Source organism: Urocampus carinirostris, chromosome 10 (genome assembly GCF_059441175.1).
Source record: "Urocampus carinirostris isolate Australia breed hairy pipefish chromosome 10, RoL_Ucar_1.0, whole genome shotgun sequence".
NCBI lineage: Eukaryota > Metazoa > Chordata > Actinopteri > Syngnathiformes > Syngnathidae > Urocampus > Urocampus carinirostris.
Window position 1 is genome coordinate 29,745,669 of NC_142358.1, and position 19,679 is coordinate 29,765,347.

At 39.6% G+C, this 19,679-nt stretch overlaps 1 protein-coding gene across 3 annotated transcripts in view; it reads left to right on the forward strand.

The window, feature by feature from the left end:
• Nucleotides 1–2,298: 2,298 nt before the first annotated feature.
• mnta (MAX network transcriptional repressor a) overlaps nt 2,299–19,679 on the forward strand; it is a 39,003-nt gene continuing 21,622 nt past the window's right edge. For 2 of the 3 annotated variants that reach the window (XM_088346290.1, XM_088346291.1), the window contains exons 1-4: nt 2,299–2,521; nt 6,854–7,565; nt 8,662–8,703; nt 8,801–8,912. In XM_088346290.1, the coding sequence (XP_088202416.1) occupies nt 2,449–2,521; nt 6,854–7,565; nt 8,662–8,703; nt 8,801–8,912 (939 nt within the window). In that variant the 5' untranslated portion in view covers nt 2,299–2,448. Of the gene's footprint in view, nt 2,522–2,869; nt 3,035–6,853; nt 7,566–8,661; nt 8,704–8,800; nt 8,913–19,679 lie in introns of those variants that run through there. The other variant, XM_088346292.1, reaches the window with a different exon arrangement.

The window sequence follows — 19,679 nt, forward strand, 5'->3', positions numbered from 1 at the left end:
GAAGCTGAGAGCTACTTTTTGTTATTAACCAGCACAAAGAGCTAGTTTGATATTCATTTCTAAGATAACAACTTATGTTATTACGGTACTGTGTTTTTACTATGTTTTACCAGGTTAATTATTAAAGGTAGGGTTATAAAGACTTAGCTAACCACTAGAAAAAAAATATTTTACCAGAAAATCACAATGACCTAGCTCTTGGGAGCGAGTTTCAAAACCGGTCTGCGGGGTACTCCGCTGTGGGCACCACGTTGGAGAACCCTGGTTTAGAATGTCTTCATAAGCACTGCAGCATAATGAGGCCTTATTCTAAATTCTGAAATCATTCCACTTTCATAATTTCGATTTTAATCTGTCATGTGCCCTGTCTAACAATCTAAGTTTTGTACTTAAATCACCAGCCTACTTGACAATAGACACTATGGCGACATTAACCGCTATAAAAGGGTGTATCATTTACTTACATTTTATTGTATACATTTTAATAACCTAATGGTATTGTACTTTTGACCCCTTGCTATTGTAGGATTGGTCAATGAGTTTGTTGATTTTTTTAAATGTAACGGTATTCTACATGCAGTAAATCCAACATCCGCCACACGATGGAGCTCGTTTCCCAGAATGTGCTAAATTAAGTAGTCAAGTCATGTTGATTTGTATTGCCCCTAATCACAAGGAGTTTCAGAGGGCTGCACAGACCACAGATTGTTGCAAACCACAGACTATTATTAAACCATCCCCTGATCTAAAACCTACATAAGGGCAAGGAAAAACTCAAAAACCTCAACATGAGGAAAATGAAGAAACCTTGAGTAGGGACCGCACATGAGGAAATCCCCCTTCCAGGATGACCAGACTGCAATGGATGTTGCAATAACAAATAATACACAGATATTGTCAACTTAAAATATAGGTTATTCATAAACTATAGAATAGAGGTGTGTTTTAAGCCTAGATTTAAACAGTTCCACTGAGGTTGCAGATCGAATCTCAGGAGGAAGAGCATTCCACAGCATTGGGGCCCGAATGGAGAACGCTTTCGAACCTGCGGATCTCTTCTTGGCTCTTGGGATCACTAGTAGACCAGCATTTTCAGAGCAAAGGCTCTGGACCGGAACATAGGGCGAAATTATATCTGAAAGATATGAGGCAGCAAGTCCATGCATGATTTTGTATACTATATTCATTGATAGTTTATTTTAAATGTTTTATTGAACAAAATGCATACACACTTCAATATAAAAATTCCACTGTGATGTTGCGTTAACATAACCAAAATGTTCAACAGTCCAAATTACAAATAATCATAAACATGTCAGGGGGAAACTGATAAGTTAAACAAAAAACACAAAAATGATAATTATTATTACATTTAACGGCCTTCTGGATGTGTGGATAAAAAAATGTACGATTTTACTTCACATTGTAAGAAGATGAAGTAAACAACTGTGGGCTATTCCTTCCCCGCTAAAAAAGCGAAGTCGTGGCCTTCGTAATGCAAAACAAAGGAATTTAACAGCGGTCCACCATTATCCCACACTTTCTCTTTTTGAAACGAATACAAAAACAAAAAAAATGCGCCCTCGTGCACTCTAACGTCGTCATCAAAACGTCACAAAAGAAAAACATGTTCCTCAATTCAAGTAACAAATACGTCACCATGGTCACATGAACGCCATTAAGCGTTACGCAAGTATTCCCGCGTGCGATAAAACAGTTAACTTTTTGACGGAGTTATAACAGTAACAAAATTGTCGCGACAAAGCCATTTACGTTTACATAGAGTGGTTAGTAGCCTTTGAAGCGCTTTATTTAGCACGTGGAAACATCGTTTGGGTGTAATCATTGTTTTATTTCACCCCTAGCTTTTATTCCTCCAGTTAGCTTGTTTTAATTGTTGTAAAATCCATAAATCTATCATTATGGTGTGGTTTGAATAGTTTATTTCACTACTACCTTTTATTTTACTACTTATCTTCAAGTAACCGTTACAAGCTAGCATTCTCGCTCGAGTATATCTCCCTTAGCATTTAGCTAACGCTTTTAAAACTCGCGCTTGTATGACATTTATACTGCTTAAATTCCATTTGTGAACGTTAATCATCGTGAATCCAGGTCCATTAATCCCGCTCCTTGTTTTCAGCGACTCCACACCGAGTCAGTGCGTGTGGGGGCGGTTACTCGCTCTGTGTGATTCACAAACCTTATTTGTTCCTACTACTTTGCGCGCCATCTTGTTCGCAACTTCTCCCCACTAGTTTGCACTCGAGGGGGTGTCCGATTTCCCCGTTTCTGCCCTCTCTAGCGCGGGGATCTCTCTTAATTTATCGGTCTTTCGTGATTGTCTTTCCCACTTCCCCAACAGGTATATTACGCCTTCGTTTAAAATTGCCCTTACGCTATTTTTGGTTTGCTGTTTGGACTGGGATTCGTTCCAAGCGGACAGAAATGAGCATCGAAACGCTTCTGGAAGCTGCCAAGTTTTTGGAATTGCAAGCCCAGCAGCAACAGAAAGCACGTGGTAAGTTGTATTATTATTTTTAATTGTGATTTTCTTGCTGATTTAACTTCACCTACCACGTGAGCTACACTATCAAGTTTTAATATATTATTTTATTGGCGATCTACTGACAAATTACACAGAAGTGCACTTTTATAATGCACGCGGGAAAAATATTAGCGAATGTGTGGACGTGTTGGGTTTTCCTGACTTTCCTCCTGGTGCGATTGGGCGGTGTCGCGTGGCTCACATGACGTTTTCCTGTCAAGTTTCCCTCCGCGGCGCCGCCCGTCACGAGTTGCGTGTTTGGGGGCTTTGAATCAACCATCGCGTCACAATCTGGAGCTTTTGCTTGTTGATATCTAGTGGAATCTAAAACAAAATAGGGTAGTCTCGACAGAGCTGCCCGTCGATGACGTGGGTCATTTAGACACGCCCCTTTCTCCACGTGCGCGCCTGGGCAACCCCTCCCCAAAGATTGTTTATGAGCTGAAGATGACTCAACCGTTCACTTATAATCGCCGTACCGAAAAGGTGTGTATTCTTTAATAGATCTGTGATGATAAAGTTAGGATAGACAAATACAGTTCTTTTTTAATATAGTATGTACAGAGGATCCTTTTTAAAACTCGAGTTTAAAGATGTATTGAATGTGCTATTTAGTTATCGTCAAGGGTCCTGAAACTTTCCTGTGAGGGCCACATAACTTCCCTTCTCTGGTGAGGGGCCGGGGACAGATGAAGTGTGACGATTGCAGGAGTGCCCTAAATGTAAAAATGTATTATTTTCCACCATCAATTTACCCATGAGATTATTCACAGAACAAAAGTCAGATAATAAATAACACTTAATAAAATTGATATTACCCAAATGACACTCTGGGGTTGTCACAGGAAAATAGTCCTTGGATCATATACTTGTGCCGTGCAAGTTCAGTTTAGTTGCCAGAGCATTGGATTACCAGTGGTTTAAGATGTGAAAAGGCAGGAGATTTTATCTAATTGTTACACAATTTTTAGTCATGGTTGGTTGGTTGGTTAGATCCCTTAACCACAAGGGTCATAGGTGTGTCCTGGGAAATACAGCCTGGTGCTGCCCATCCCTCTCCAGGCCAACATGTGTTTCCACCCATTCTCGAACCGAGGACCTTTCCCGTGCTAGGTCAATGTGCCAACCATAGCACTATGGAAACACCAGAGACAAATGTTAATATCTATATCTATATTTCTATCTATGTACCCTGGTCATATCTCTCGAGAGGGGTCACAGACAGCAAGACAACACATACAAAAATAAAGGAAATAAAATAAGTTTAAAAAAATAAAAAGGGTAAAAGTAGAAAAAAAACACACAAAAACTCCTGGACCACGGCCAACCTAAATGCATTTGCTTTTTACATGTTACAATAAATTAAATTCTTCTTAGCATCGTACATGACAAATTAATTGCCATTTTAGCCTGTGAAATGCATAATGAAATTAACATTCGCCTCTCGTACTTTGACTTAACTTAATAATTTTGTGGTGTAAATAATCGATATATGTAATATTTGAGCAATTCGGGTACCCTCAGCAGCAAGATGACAATCGTGTCAGCTCCCTCTGGGTGAGCCTCATGGTAAATAAAATAGATACAACATTCTTGACCTATGAGTTTTTGAACAATTGCACGTTAGTATGATAGTTCATAGTTCAACTTTGTTTTTTCTTTTTAATTAGTGCAATTTTTTACGACTAGCAAGCTCTAAATAATACACAGTCCCTCTAAATATTTTTAATTGTGAGTGTTATAGAAAGAGAAAGCCTTTGCATAATAGAAATTGTCGCAGGGATGGATAACCTTTACCACAACTGTTCAATCCATTCATGTATTACAGAAAGATTTCCATTGAAAAAAAAACAATTACTCTGTTACTAAATTGGGTCCAAAATTATGTCTCCATGAAATGTTTTTGTTTCTTTTTATTCCAGTTATATACACGGAACAATGATGTTCTTCCACCAAATAGTAGAGTACAATCAACCCGAGTGTCTGCTCCTTCCCACAATTCAATAAAGTAATTGTCTTGTGTTCAACTAACCAAGCCCAAGTTGGTAAAGCTTGAAGGAAATGTAGATTTCATTGTCATTATTCCAGTGCTTGACTGATTGCTTATTGAAGCATGCCATCAAAAGGGAGCAAACCATTTTATATTGTCATAGGCATATGCTTCTTCCTACTTCCTTTTGAACATGATAACATTGTGTGTTTTAGTTTCTTTTTTTGTTTTGTCTTTGCTTTGTTATGTTCGAAATAAGTTTAATTCATTCATAGCCACTGATCATGTAATGGTTAGGCCACATGCTTAGGATCTATTCTTTTTGTGTCTTTTAGTCTGCTATCAGATTTTGACTGTCAAAAACTGCTGTTGACTATGTAACTCATGGAAAACACCGGTGTTGCCTGTTGGAGTTGTTTACCGCCTTTCGGAAGAGCTTTGGCGTGAGCGTTTCACTTGATACACTTGTGGCTCCACCCACACATTTCTCGTTTTGTTGGAAGTCTCCTGCTTCAGTGCAGCAGGTCACTGCATGTAGGCAACTAGGCCACTTTTGCCATGTGCTGCAACTTATGTAACAGTCCTTGTTTTGGAAGGCCTTCATTTGGTTAAACTCTTGGTTTGTGGCCCATAAAGGCATCTGTCAGGAGGCGTCCTGCAGCACAAAAATCGCAGGGAGCAAAGTACAAGAAGTGCCGAGTGCATTTTTAGTGCTTTTGCTGTATTTTTTTTTTTTTCAAGCTTCACAGATGTACAAATATGACTGGAAGCATAGGTCAGAATGCGATTTTTAGTCATCATGGTGGATGACATCATTGACGCTATGGCAACGAGACAGAGCTTTTTTTCATCCAGATCCATACGTCACTGCCGACTCATGTGATTGGCTTGTGCTCTATTTAATATTTAAACTTGGCATGCAGGAACACTGCCAGACAAGTTTTAGTTTTCAGTGTTCTACTTATCATTGCGGTCACAACCCATCCTGCTCTCTGGATCGGAATGTTGATGTCATAAATTCGGTTACCTTTATTGACAGTCCAATCGGTATCAGACATGTGAGCTTAGCTAGTTAAATCACCTGAAACTGCTGTGTGGACTTTTATTTGTTACCTAAGTGCTTTTTATTACTAAAATAGAGCGATCATAGCTAATGGTTGGATTAGGGGTGGGCAATATGCGAGCCTTTTATATTTCATGTAGATTTTTTATACTGTCAGGCCGAGATTTGGGGCATATTTTTGCTTGTGTATTCTGTTAGCTAGTGCCCACAATCTATCAATGCTATTATCTCAGCCACTGTATTATAGCATTTCGGATGCCTGGCGCTGATGCTTGCTTTTTGGACTTTAGCGTTAGCATTGCAAGGCTCAAAAGATCAAAACTATAGGTAAATTAAAAGCTAAAAGTAATTCTGAAAGACAACAATTATCAAAAGATTAAATAAAATAAAAGACTGACTTTATGTACATATGTTTAATTTGAACTTGTAGAGCTAGGTTGTAAAGTTTGAATAAAAATTGACAAATTATTCTCGAAAAAGTTAAAAAGACCGTGTGTATGATTTAGTGCCCCCTATTGATGGAAAAGTAAATTTATTAAACTATATTTATTTTAAAATGAAGTTAAACAAATAAAAGAACAATTATGTAAATGTACATTACAAAAAAACTTAAGGTCAAGAAATGTATTTTTATTTTACTTAATATGAGGCTCATTTAGAGGGAATTGATATGATTGTCCGCCATCTTGCTGTACCCCCAAAAACCTTGTGCAAGGCTACCAAAAAAAACAAGAAGGAAAAATAGTGCGTTTTGGTGTCTTGGTCTCTGCAGTTTGCGTTCTTGTGCTTAGTAGCTTTTTTTACGGATGCACTACACAATACAGCGACTTCTAGTGGTCATATATTAGTCTCCATTTAAGCATTAATCTTGCAAGGCTATCCAAATAAAAATGACTTGACTTGTACACCTGAACCAATTCACCACGCTATACAAGCTCAAGTGGATGCTATTAAACAGTGCATGGGCAATAATATTAGACTACAGCAGATCAAACTACTAAGCTGGGTTTACTAGAGCTAAGAGTGTGTCCTTAATTGCCTTCTCTGCCAGAGGGACCGTTTTGTCAGCTTTCATTTTATTATAGTATTCACAACTTTTGATAGTTATGACCTAGACTCGCTTCTTTCTCTGACATACTCAAATTATGACGAGCTGAGTTGTATCACCCGATGGGCCTGGTCCGGCCCACTGGTCGTATGTTTAACAGGCCTGCTCTACATAAACTGAGATCTCGTATTGTATTTTTCTCAGAAGAAGAACTGAAAGAGAAGCTGCGTCTGGACGTGCTGACGGAGCAAAGAATCAACGATGTCAACAAGTACAACTGTCGAGGTCACGCCGCCAATGTTTCCAAAGCAGCGGAGTTCATCAGCGAGCGGCCCCCAACCTCAATCCCGCCCTCGCTGCCTCCTCACTCTATGCCCATCACGGTCATCCCCATCCCTGTTGTCAAACCCAACCCGGCGGGCTCGCCTCGTCTTCCCGTGGCCTTGCTCTCCCACCCCGCCCCCCCTTCTCCAGTCTCCCCCAAAAGGGAGCCACCTTCTCCTCAAGAACAAGGCGTCGTAGCTCCACCACGCTCACCCCAATCTAGACCAGGTGAGCTGATCCAGAAAGTGCCCTTGCAGAATCATCAGCATCACCCAACGCAGCCCCTTCCTCACACCAACGGGGGCAACACACAGCAGGTACCGCAGCAGCCCCAGCAGCCCCAGCAACCCCAGCAGCCCCAGCAACCCCAGCAGCCCCAGCAACCCCAGCAGCCCCAGCAACCCCAGCAGCCCCAGCAGCCTCACCAACCACAACAGCTTCTACGCTACCCGGGGTCCATCGTCTCACCCCCACACCAGCCTGCCGTAGCCCCCCAGGCCTTGCAGCCACCCGCTTTGGTCAACTCCCCGAGCAATCGAGCGAGTCCTCCTGATGACGGCCGCCTGCTCGACCAAAAGAAGCGACCTGGGGGGTAAGATTTTCAATCATTTACATAATAAGACCGACTTTCTTAAGAAATCAAAACCCACCTTTTGGGTTGAACAAAATTTGTTAAAAAATTGTTAAGTGGGTGACACGATACTGTATTACAAGGGATTTCAACATGATCGGGGCATGAAGATTCCTGAAGATCATTAATAGTACCAAATGTACCGGTATTCAGTCGGGGCCATTCATTGCCTACCAAACTTTATTTCCTGCTGCATGAAGGACTTTTTATCAAAATGTTCTAGCAATTTCGGTTTGTTATCGCAAACAAAACAAAAACAATAAATGTTCTCTGTTTTCAGTTCGGGCCCCTATAGTAGTAGTCAGCAACCTGTGGCCCTTTAGTGCTGCCCTTGTGGCTCTTACAAACTTTTTCAGAATTGTTGAAAATTTGAAAAAGATGTGGAAGGGAGATATATAAATTGTTTTTTTTGTGATGGTTTTCTGGAGGAAAAACATGACACCAACATTCTTAACGTTTTCCAATGCTTTAAACATATTTAGAATGAATATTAAATGAATAATTTTATGCATTAATATCGTTATAGTTTTCATTTATATATTGGTTTATAAAAGGCCTTTCATTTTTTCATGCTATAAAGCATTTTATTTGTTTTTTGTTGATCTGTTAATTCTCTTTCAAAACTTTCGATTCGTCAATCCCGTCCGAGAGGAAAAGGGTTTTGACACCTCATTGGACAACTAGTGTTTGCAGTTAGCTTTGAAGATCCGACTGCCAGCAATAGCGGCTATCTTTGCCAAGATATTTTCTTGTCTACTCACTTAAAAAAAAGGAATACTGTAAATTTTGTACTCGTGAGTTTGTTCTTTTTCCCCCCTCCAGATTTCTTGTAGTTGTAAACTCAATTTTGTTGGACTATTGTCCCCAAAATACTAAGAAATAAAGGGGATTTTAAAAAAAACTTAATTCTTGCCATTTCACCCACCTTTACTTCCATTCTACTTTTCACTGGACTGCATTGTATATTGTTTATAGCCTGACACCCAATTCTCAAATCGGTGTCACCTTGTTTGAATATAAAAATCTGAATATGTTCCGCTTGTGTTTGCTCCTGCAGAGCAGGTACAAGGGAAGTTCACAACAAGCTGGAGAAAAACAGGTGAGCCAGTTAAAGGGCCTCCTCAATTATTATTTTTTGTTTTAGAATGTCATGTCAAGAAGTGTGCCGTTTCTAGCATGTGTTTTGTGTCCATCAGACGAGCCCACTTAAAAGAGTGCTTTGAGACCCTGAAAAAGAACATCCCCAATATAGACGAAAAGAAGACTTCCAATCTGAGTGTGCTGAGAAGTGCCCTGAGATACATCCAGGTAGGAAAGAGACTATTGATTCCGATTATGTTGGGATTACAGTTTTAAATTGTCTGTTGGCTGTCAATCGCGTCAATACTGGTCCTTTTAGGATAAATACAAAGGCTATTTACAGGGACAGTTAGTAATATTTAAAAATTAGATGCCACTGTTTTATGTTGTGCCACCAAAAACGAGTGTTACAAAGCACAAGGTGGATTACAAACTACTTGGACTCAAAGTGACCGAACTGCACCATCGTTCTTGTCATTTTTTTGTAAGGCCTTTCTCTAGGTTTTTGTTTTACTGAGGTACCTTTAGCAGCAAGATGACTGACAATCATCTCAGCATCCTCTCCATGTCTCATGTTATGTAGAATAACACCCATTTAAAAATAATAATATTAATAATAATAGATAAATAAAAATGCACGTTTATAGAACAGTGCATGAATTTTTACTTAATTTTCAAATACATATTCATTTATTTTTAAATTCACATTTTCTTTAAGACACATGTGTCAAACTCCTGGCCCACGTGCCAAATGTTGCCACATTATTTATTTTTAGAAAATTCAGCTTTACTTTACTTGAAGAAGTAGTTACATTTTACATATCAATTACATTTGGTAACATTTATAAGTTTCTCAAGTGGGCTCAAGTTAGACTAACTTGAACACGTTCAAAATATTTGATTTCTTTACTTCGATTTTAGCATGTATTTGGCTTTTGCATTTCTCTAAAGATTGCTGTTTCAAAGTTTGTAGTTGTTTGTTTATTTATTTTACGTATGTGTGGACATCTCAACTACTTTCCATACAAAGGCACCCAATGTATATAAAGGGACAGTGTGTATTATTTACAGCCTCGTAGTGGGAAAAGGAAAAAACCCTTATTCATTGAAAAAAAATGTATTGTTTTTAAAATTAGGCAAAATACATGTACCGTATTTTCCGCACTATAGGGCGCACCGGGTTATAGGGCGCACCCCCAAAAAATAGTTTTTGGTCCTATATCTTCCATAGATAAGGCGCACCGGATTATAAGGCGCTACAATGGGAACGTCGACAAAACAGTCAGATGATTCAGGCAAACTTATTACCCCCTTAACATTCCCAAAGCTTGCAAAGATGCAAATACGTGTCATAGACACGTGCGGATGTGGTGTCCGTACGATGTCACTTAAATGCGTCATTTCAAATATCTTTCGGAAGGTTGAAGTCTTGGGATTCAAGAAATACCAAACATTTCTATGTTTCTATTTTCTTTTTCACTCGCAACTTTACTGTGCATATGACGATAAACACTTGGAATTGAGTTTAATTCACTCAACTCATCACAGCAACATCAAGATCGTTCTAAAACAAGATACCGGGAAAACATAAAGCCGCATAACTCACCTAAGTTCTCACGTTCAATAATGATACGCAATCATGGTCTTCTTACAACCGTTAGTGAAGTAAATCCAGGAGAGTAAATTATTTGCAAATACAGACTGATAAAACATGTTTCTCTATGGTGTACTTTAGCAAGCTTGCTAAGCTTGCTACGCCATTGCTAAACTCGGCCAATTGCAAGATTTGTTTTGGTCATCTAGCCTATTGGAGGCTCTGAATAATTTCAGCCAATAGCGATCGATTTAACTGATGATTGACACATCTTTTTTCGGCCAATTGCAGGGTTTGGTTTGGCCATCTATCCAATCCGAGGCTCCGAATAACTTCAGCCAATAGTGATCGATTCAAATGATGATTGACACATTGGTTAGCCAATGAAACGCCGGTATATAAATCCCAGCATACACCGCGGACTTGCTACGCCATTGTTAAACTCGGCCGATTGGAGGGTTTGTTTTGGGCATCTAGCCAATACGAGGTTCCGAATAACTTCAGCTAATAGTAATCGATTCAAATGATGATTGACACATTGGTTAGCCAATGAAACGCCGGTATATAAATCCCAGCATACACCGCGGACTTGCTACGCCATTGTTAAACTCGGCCGATTGGAGGGTTTGTTTTGGCTCCGAATAACTTCAGCCAATAGTGATCGATTCAAATGATGATTGACACATTGGTTAGCCAATGAAACGCCGGTATATAAATCCCAGCATACACCGCGGACTTGCTACGCCATTGTTAAACTCGGCCGATTGGAGGGTTTGTTTTGGGCATCTAGCCAATACGAGGTTCCGAATAACTTCAGCTAATAGTAATCGATTCAAATGATGATTGACACATTGGTTAGCCAATGAAACGCCGGTATATAAATCCCAGCATACACCGCGGACTTGCTACGCCATTGTTAAACTCGGCCGATTGGAGGGTTTGTTTTGGCTCCGAATAACTTCAGCCAATAGTGATCGATTCAAATGATGATTGACACATTGGTTAGCCAATGAAACGCCGGTATATAAATCCCAGCATACACTGCGGACTTGCTACCCCATTGTTAAACTCGGCCGATTGGAGGGTTTGTTTTGGGCATCTAGCCAATCCGAGGCTCCGAATAACTTCAGCCAATAGTGATCGATTCAAATGATAATTGACACATTGGTTAGCCAATGAAACGCCGGTATATAAATCCCAGCATACACCGCGGACGACTTCGCGCTCGGGGCAGAATCTAGTCGGCGGCTGTTGAGTAAGTTGCGAGACCTTGCGAATTTAATATTGAGCCATATATAAGGCGCACTGTGTTATAAGGCGCATGGTCAGCTTTTGAAAAAAATTAAGACTTTTAGGTGCGCCTTATAGTGCGGAAAATACGGTACTATCATATAAATATGCATGTAAAAAAACTAATTTGTTAAGAAATTTGTATTTATTCTGCATCACATTAAGCTCACATAGAGGGAGCTGACATGATAGTCAGACAATTGAGTTTGTTTCTACTAGTTTATTTAATTCAGGTAAACCTATGCAGACAAAAATCTCATACAAACCCTATTTGAAATGACTGATGTAATGATTTAAAAGGTTTTTTTTGCTTTCTATTTTATGAAGTTTTTATCTGAATATATAACATTGCAGTTAGATTTCATATGTTATAGAAAGGAGCTAAAGCTTCTTTAATTTATTGCAAAGACACCCAGGTGCTATTTTATTTAGCTATGTATTTTCTGTACTGTCTCAAACCAAACATGTGGCCTTTATTTTAAGTAACATAATACTGGGATGGGTTTCCTCAATTCAATGTTCTCTGATGCGTTGATGTCAGTCAGTAAATACTGCTACAGTGCGTGCTTTGCAAGTGGTGCATGGCTTTGGCGACATCCAGTGGACATATTCAAAACTGCAAGTCATTCTTTGACGCTTTTCTCTTGTGCTTATCTCAGGATATTCTCGCGGGTCCCATGAAATACCGTATTTTCCGCACTATAAGGCGCACCGGGTTATAGGGCGCACCCTGAAAAAATAGTTTTTGGTCCAATTTTTGACATAGATAAGACGCACCGGATTATAAGGCGCTACAATGGGAACGTGGACAAAACAGTCAGATAGTTAAGTCCAACTTATTACCCCCTTAACATTCCCAAAGCTTGCAAAGACGCAAATACGTGTCGAGAACACGTGCGGATGCGGTGTCCGTACGATGTCACTCAAATGCATCGTTCCATCATTCGGAAGGTTAAAGTCTTGGGATTCAAGAAATGCCAACCATTCCTGAGTTTCTATTTTCTTTTTCGCTCGCAACTTTACTGTGCATATGACAATAAACACTTGGAATTGAGTTTAATTTAAAAATAGACACTCCATTCCATCCATTATCTGCACCGCTTATCACAGAAACATCGAGTTCAGTCTGAAACAAGATACAGGGACAATATAAAACCCGAAGTAGCTCACCGAAGTCGTTGTGTTCATAATAATGTGCAGCCAATGTCCTCTTATATCCATGAGGGTGGTAAATCCAGGAGAATAAAATAATTTCAAATACAGAATAGAAAAAAATGCTTTCTCTATGCCGTCAGCCACGTGCCATAAACATTCATCTTTTTTGGCCAATTGCAGGCTTTGTGTTGCCGTTTAAGCCAATGCCAGCCTGTAAATGATAAAAAGGATCCGCCCCTTGACCTCCGAATAACTTTAGCCAATAGTGATCAATTCAAATGATGATTGACACATTGGTTAGCCAATAAAACGCCGGTAAATAAATCTCAGCATACACCGTTATTTTGGCCAATTGCAGGCTTTGTGTTGCCGTTTAAGCCAATGCCAGCCTGTAAATAATAATAATAATAATAATTTCCTTTGTATTGTCATTCTTTGTAACAATGTACACAGAACGAAATGTCGATACACCTGACCCGTTGTAGCGAGCCGATGCAGCCGCAGCCAACAGAGGGCGCCGCCATTATTCCAATTAGGTATGTGATAAAAAGGATCCGCCCCTTGACCTCCGAATAACTTTAGCCAATAGTGATCAATTCAAATGATGATTGACACATTGGTTAGCCAATGAAACGCCGGTAAATAAATCCCAGCATACACCGTTGTTTTGGCCAATTGCAGGCTTTGTGTTGCCGTTTAAGCCAATGCCAGCCTGTAAATGATAAAAAGGATCCGCCCCTTGACCTCCGAATAACTTTAGCCAATAGTGATTGATTCAAATGATGATTGACACATTGGTTAGCCAATGAAACGCCGGTAAATAAATCCCAGCATGCACCGCGTACTACTTGGCGTTCGGGGGAAAATCGAGTCGGCGGAAAATCGAGTCGGCGGCTGCAAGTTAGTTGGAAAACTTTGCAATTTTAAAATTGATCCATAAATAAGGCGCACTGTATTATAAGGCGCATGGTCAGCTTTTGAAAAAAATAAAGGCTTTTAGGTGCGCCTTATAGTGCGGAAAATACGGTAATTGTGGCTGGCCACATATGGCCCGTGGGCCTTGAGTTTAATATAGGTGCAATACGGCAACATTTAGTGGTCAATTATTACACAGTATTACACAGATTTACTGTCCACAGCACAAAGGTTTAGCCTCAGGTGCACATATATGATGACACGCCCTGAATGCTTTTCTTTTTAGCGGCATAGAATTGAAAGTGCCCGTTTACAGCTTGGGACCCCCATGTCTGTTCAGGTTACTTGCTTTTGAATGCACCACAAAAAGTGACTTCAAGGAACTGCTTCAAAGATGACCTCTGACTTTGAAATCTAAAGCCCTTAACCTCTGATGTTTTGCCATCGCTACAAGACATAAAACCTCACTTTTAACACGACGGGTAACCCACTGTGCCAGCAGCGTAAATGTTGAATGTACACTCTGCATTCTTCAAATTTTCGTCTTTGGAACTGTCTCCAAAAAGACCATAAATGCAAACTATTACTTTGGTTGCCATCTGTTAGTTTTTATACTACCATCTTGTAGTTGGAATGAAACTCGCTGTACATCAAATTATACGACCTCATACAGTACAAAAAGTCCTGTTCTAGTCTGAAGGGCATGCTTCAAGTGACATTTCCAAAAATATTTTGCCCTAGAGCAGCACTATTCGTGAGTGTTTCTCAACTTTTTTTCTTTTTAAGCATTTTGTTGTAGCTGGCTACTCCCCTAACTGGTTTTTGCTGAGGATATTTTATGTTTCATAGACAAAAACATATACCAGTTAGTATAATGAGGTCAATATTATTGAATATGTTTTTCACTTAAAAAAAAAATCTTTTTTCTTTCCCTACAGAATCAAACTTTTAACTTGCCCTACATACAATAATAATCAAAATTTGCATTCTTTTCATGGCCGATTGCAGACTATTTTGCCCGTTAAAAATTATTCTTCCAAATGCAATTACAGACGCTGTCCTACTTACGAACGAGATAGGTTCCGGACGATCGTTCATAAATTGAATTTGTCTGAAAGTTGCTTCAGTGCTGTATTTTGTATGTTTAAGGCTTGTATAAGTAACCTGTATTTTTTTTTTGTACTCAAAAATAAACATTTCATAAAATATGATCTATAAAGTTAAGTTTAACTTAGTTTTGGAAGATGAGCTTTAAGAGGTCCTCCTCCGTGGTAGAGAGTGGCCTAAAAAAGCGATCCGACCATTTTCTCAACCGCATTAATCTTTCTTATTCCATTTTATTTCCAAAGAAACGGCTTGCTTCTTCTTTACACTTTACACCAACCATATTGAATGGATTCACGAGATGTTAAACAATAAAAATGTCAGAGTTCTTAGCGCGCTGGAGATACAGTACAGTATGTTTGCAAACGAATTTGGAAAGGAAGCTGGATTTTTTCTTTGGGGTGGATGCTGGGTGAGCTCTCACAGCGCCACACGCCCATAGCGGAGAAAAAAGCACTTACAGTACTGTCCTGTACTCGGAAAAAGGTGCACAATACAAAGTTTAACTTCCATCAGTTTCCCTATATATTTTGACATCCCGAAAAAAATATTTGTATCCAGTTTTTTGTAATTCCGATGTCTGTAAGTAGGGGAGTGTCTGTAAATGGACAGTGTGTATTGTTTAGTGCCTCCTTGTGGTAAAAACATTTGTTCAGTAAAAAAAAAAAGAATACTGATTTTATACAATAAGCTAAACTAAACAGGTTCATAAATTCTCCTTTTACAAAATATGAGCCTCACCTAAAGAGAGTTGAAATATTCGGTTGCCATCTTGCTGCTACGGGTATCCAAAAACCTGAATAAAGCTGCGCAAAAAAATGAACCGTGAAGTGGTGCGTCTTGTTCGTTTTGAGTCTCTGCAGTTTGCATTCTTCCATGTGCTTTTTAGCACTCGTTTTGGGTCGCGCCACAGTTTACAGCAACATTTTGTGGGAAAATAATACATAGTAACACTCCTATTTCAGAACAATAATACTAGAAATGAGCATCATTATTGATATGAAACAAATTACTCCATTTTAAGGATTACTTTACTTACTTGACTCAAAGTATGTTTATAAAGATTTTAAAATGGGAAATAAGCATGATTATTTGATATTCAAGATTATACAGGTGGGCGGCACAGTGGTTAGTGCGAGTGCGACACAGTTCTGAGGTCATGAGATCAAACCTCCTGTGTGGAGTTTGCATGTTCTCCCTTTGCTTGCGTGGGTTTCCTTCGGGCACTTTGGTTTCCTCCCACATTCCAAACCATGCATGTCCGGTTAATTGGTCAGTCTGAATTGTCCTTCGGTGTGACTGAGCGAGCGAGTGGTCTGTCCCTGTGTGCCCTGCGACTGGCTGGCAACCAGTTCAGGGTGTCCCCTGCCCACTGCCCGGAGATAGCAGGGATGGGCTCCAGCACCCCCGCGACCCTACTGAGAATAAGCGGTGCAGATAATGTATGGATGGATGGATAAGTGTTTTTGTAATTTTTGAGTAAAAAAAAACCTAAAACTAACTCAATCATCTTCTAACGGTACATATCTTCTCTTCTAACAAGCAATGTAGTTGGAATTAGTAATTACCACTGGATATAGTCCCGCTACATTTAATTCAATGCGTGTCAATCATATGAATGGGGTGCTGAAGTCAGCCCAGGCGACCTTAACCTTACGCAATGTTTATTATTCATGTATTGATGTCTACATGCAATTAGGGCACATGCCTCTTCTATTTTGGAAGTGTCAACACGGTCACATGTCATGTTTTACTTGAAATGTAGGCTGCAGCAGCCCGAGAAATGTAGAACATTTTTAAACACTGAGACTTAAAACTTGCATTCATGTTTTATTGACCCCGCCCTTCCCCTTCTTTAGTTTGTGCAGACTCAGCTTAAACTTGAAACACATGTTCTTCTCCTTCTCGAACATTTTTTCTCGGAATAAAAACATGCTCGAGTTCTCGGTCTTGACAAAGTTGGAATATCTGAGGGTAAAGGTAGGTTCCCAGATATTCTGACAATTGGAAAATCATTTTTATCTTAAAAGGTGTTCCTCAAACATAATTGCTTTCTTCAACTGGGCACAGAACGTGCAGTGTTCCTCCCCACAATTATGCAAATTTGTTGCAAAATTCAGGGGACTCGAGAAATTTAGTCTCGAAGTTGACCCATCTGGCCATGTTTTCTGCAGAGCTGAGACGTAATTGAAGGAACGCAACACCTTAGTTGGTCTGTCCCAGTTAGCCCCTTGGTGGCTCTCTGTGTGTTTTTTTTAACACTTAACCCCTTTTTTGGCGGCTCGCCCTTTGTTGTGCCATTACCGCATCCACCTGCGACATAACACTTTGGCATTCTCCAGAAAAACGACCAAAACTTTGCTAAAAACACTTTGACTAATTAACACATACAAAATTTGGCAACTGGCTTGCTAGGGTGCTCAGGGTTCCCGCGGCGTCTTAAAAAGTCCCATTATTCTGAAATTAAGGTCTTAATTGGCATTAAAATGTCTTGATTCCAATTGTCTTTTTATAAATTTACTTATTTACTTTCATGGCAACTTTGAGCGACCACAATAACGGAACTATTAAATCGGTGATGTGGTTTCAGTCGGGCCAATCGGAGCAGACTCGCATCTTAGGTCTTCCCACAATACATACTTCAGATAGAGACCTTTACTTTGGGCCACGGTAAAATGTACTTTTAATGAGAAGTGACTGTCCGCCGAACGTTTTTTTTTGTTTTGTCTCAGTTGGGGTTTTTCTTGTCGACTTAGTCTTGAATTTTACCCGCCTTAAGCTGTTGGGACCCTGGTGCTGGTGGTCCTCTGATAATGTCACAGCTCAGAATGACAAAGACGAGACACGCCGTCTTCAAAATGCAAGCCTCGTTTTTGGCAAGGGTTACATTCCCCCTAAAATTCACGCGATAGTCAAAACCCGCAAGTTGAAACATTTATTTACTTATAAGCCACAGTAACATATAATACAACTGTAACAAAATAACAACTATCGATCTAAAAATAAAGCACAGGAAAGAATTGTAGTCCAATGAATAGTCTTTATTGTCATTATACAACAGTACAACGAAAGTGGAGGGCTTCTCCTTTCACTGTAATAAAGCGATGTAGAGAGCAGCCGGCTAGTGCACGCTAGCATCAGGTAGCTTCGAGTTGGGCCAACTCTCCCTGATGATTAATATGCAACCGTCATTAGTGCCATTGTTTCCCATGAAGTGTAGCTCCAGGTTATCTATTTCATTGGTAATGGATTTGGCATCAGTGAAATACAGGCTTTGGCGTAGCCACAGCATTAGGCCGGATCTACAGCCCCGCTTTTGCTTCCTCTCCCGACTCGGTCTCAGTCTCCTCTCGGACCCAATAATAATCTACGGAGCACCCGCTGATGATCAGCATTTATTTTTGCTCTACTGGCTTGCCTCAGTCTGATTTAATTGATGGATGTCTTATCAACGCTACAAGCTGCTAAAGTACTAACTGTCGTCGTGCGTCGCAGTTTGTTTTTGGTTGGTGTACGTATTGACTTGTGCACCCACCCGGCTGTTCGACTGACAGCATACACCAGCCTATCACATTTGTGAACACACGGTCATGCCCACCCAACAGACACACACACACACACAGCCCTCCGCAACTTGCCACTGTGAAAGCATGTTCTGTGTGTTGTCTGCTGCAGAACACAATGCATGATGAAAATCCGCTAACAATCAAAACCACTAAAAGTTAAACAGGATGTAATGGGAATATAGTGACTAAATCTATATCGATTTTATGCAAAAATCGAATACTATTTCCTCATATTTTGCATATTTAAGAATTTGGGATTACCTTTAACATTTTGGCTGTGCTACTGAGTAGCTGCAGTGTGGCTGTCAATAATACAGAAGGGAAAGTAGGCCAGGGTGGGTTGCTATGCCCCTCCTTCCCTCACATACCTCCCCTCCCACTGGTTGCGGGTGATCCACCTACTCGTATCAACATGGTGAGTCAGACGTTCACAAAAAATGTTGACCCATTCTTGGATTAAAAAAAGTCCAATGGGTCACTTTATATTATTATATAGTTATATCATACTTGTTAAATGTTTTGCAATACAATAGTATCAAAGTCATGCATTGTCTAAGCTGAGGCTATTTAAATACTCTTTGACTCTCGTGGAGTTTTCTTTGAGGTAAGGTCAAAAAAGTGAGCCCAGGTGAGGTTTTGTTATAGGCTTGTTGTTGCACATATTTCTCATTTGCTGACGGGAACAGATATTTTTTCTTTTTTAAGATCTGAAAAGTAAAAAAAGCGGCCATGTATGTGAACGTCTTTTTATTAATATATATTTTTTAAGTCAACCGGTTGGGAATAAGCAGGGTTGGGTAGGGTTACTTTAACTTGATTACTTTCAATTACTTTTGGATTACTCCAATACCAAATATGTTAATAAAAGACAAAAGAAACTAAATATGAATAAAATGATGACTCCCAACACGTGGTAAGCTTTCTCTCCTGGCTTTGATCTCTTTGATCTCCGGCAAAACTAACATAAAATGCGACAGAAACAAAATGAAAATAAATCCAAACAGCTTGCCAACATCATTTTTGCCGTTCCATGTATTCCGTTACTCCCCAAGCCTGCACAAAATTTAGTAATTTTATTCATATTTAGTTTCTTTTGTCTTTTATTAGCATATTTGGTATTGGAGTAATCCAAAAGTAATTGAAAGTAATCCAGTTAAAGTAATCCTAACCAACCCTGGGAATAAGGCTACTACAAATGACTTTTAATGATCGACTAGTCACTGATTATTGAAATGATTCGTCGAATGATTGGACAATCATTATTTTTTTTCTTTGATTTAGCTTGATGTTATAGGCTAAAAGGATTTCTATCTATCTATCTACCCTGGTCATATCCCTTGAGAGGGGTGACCGACAGCAACATAAACACAT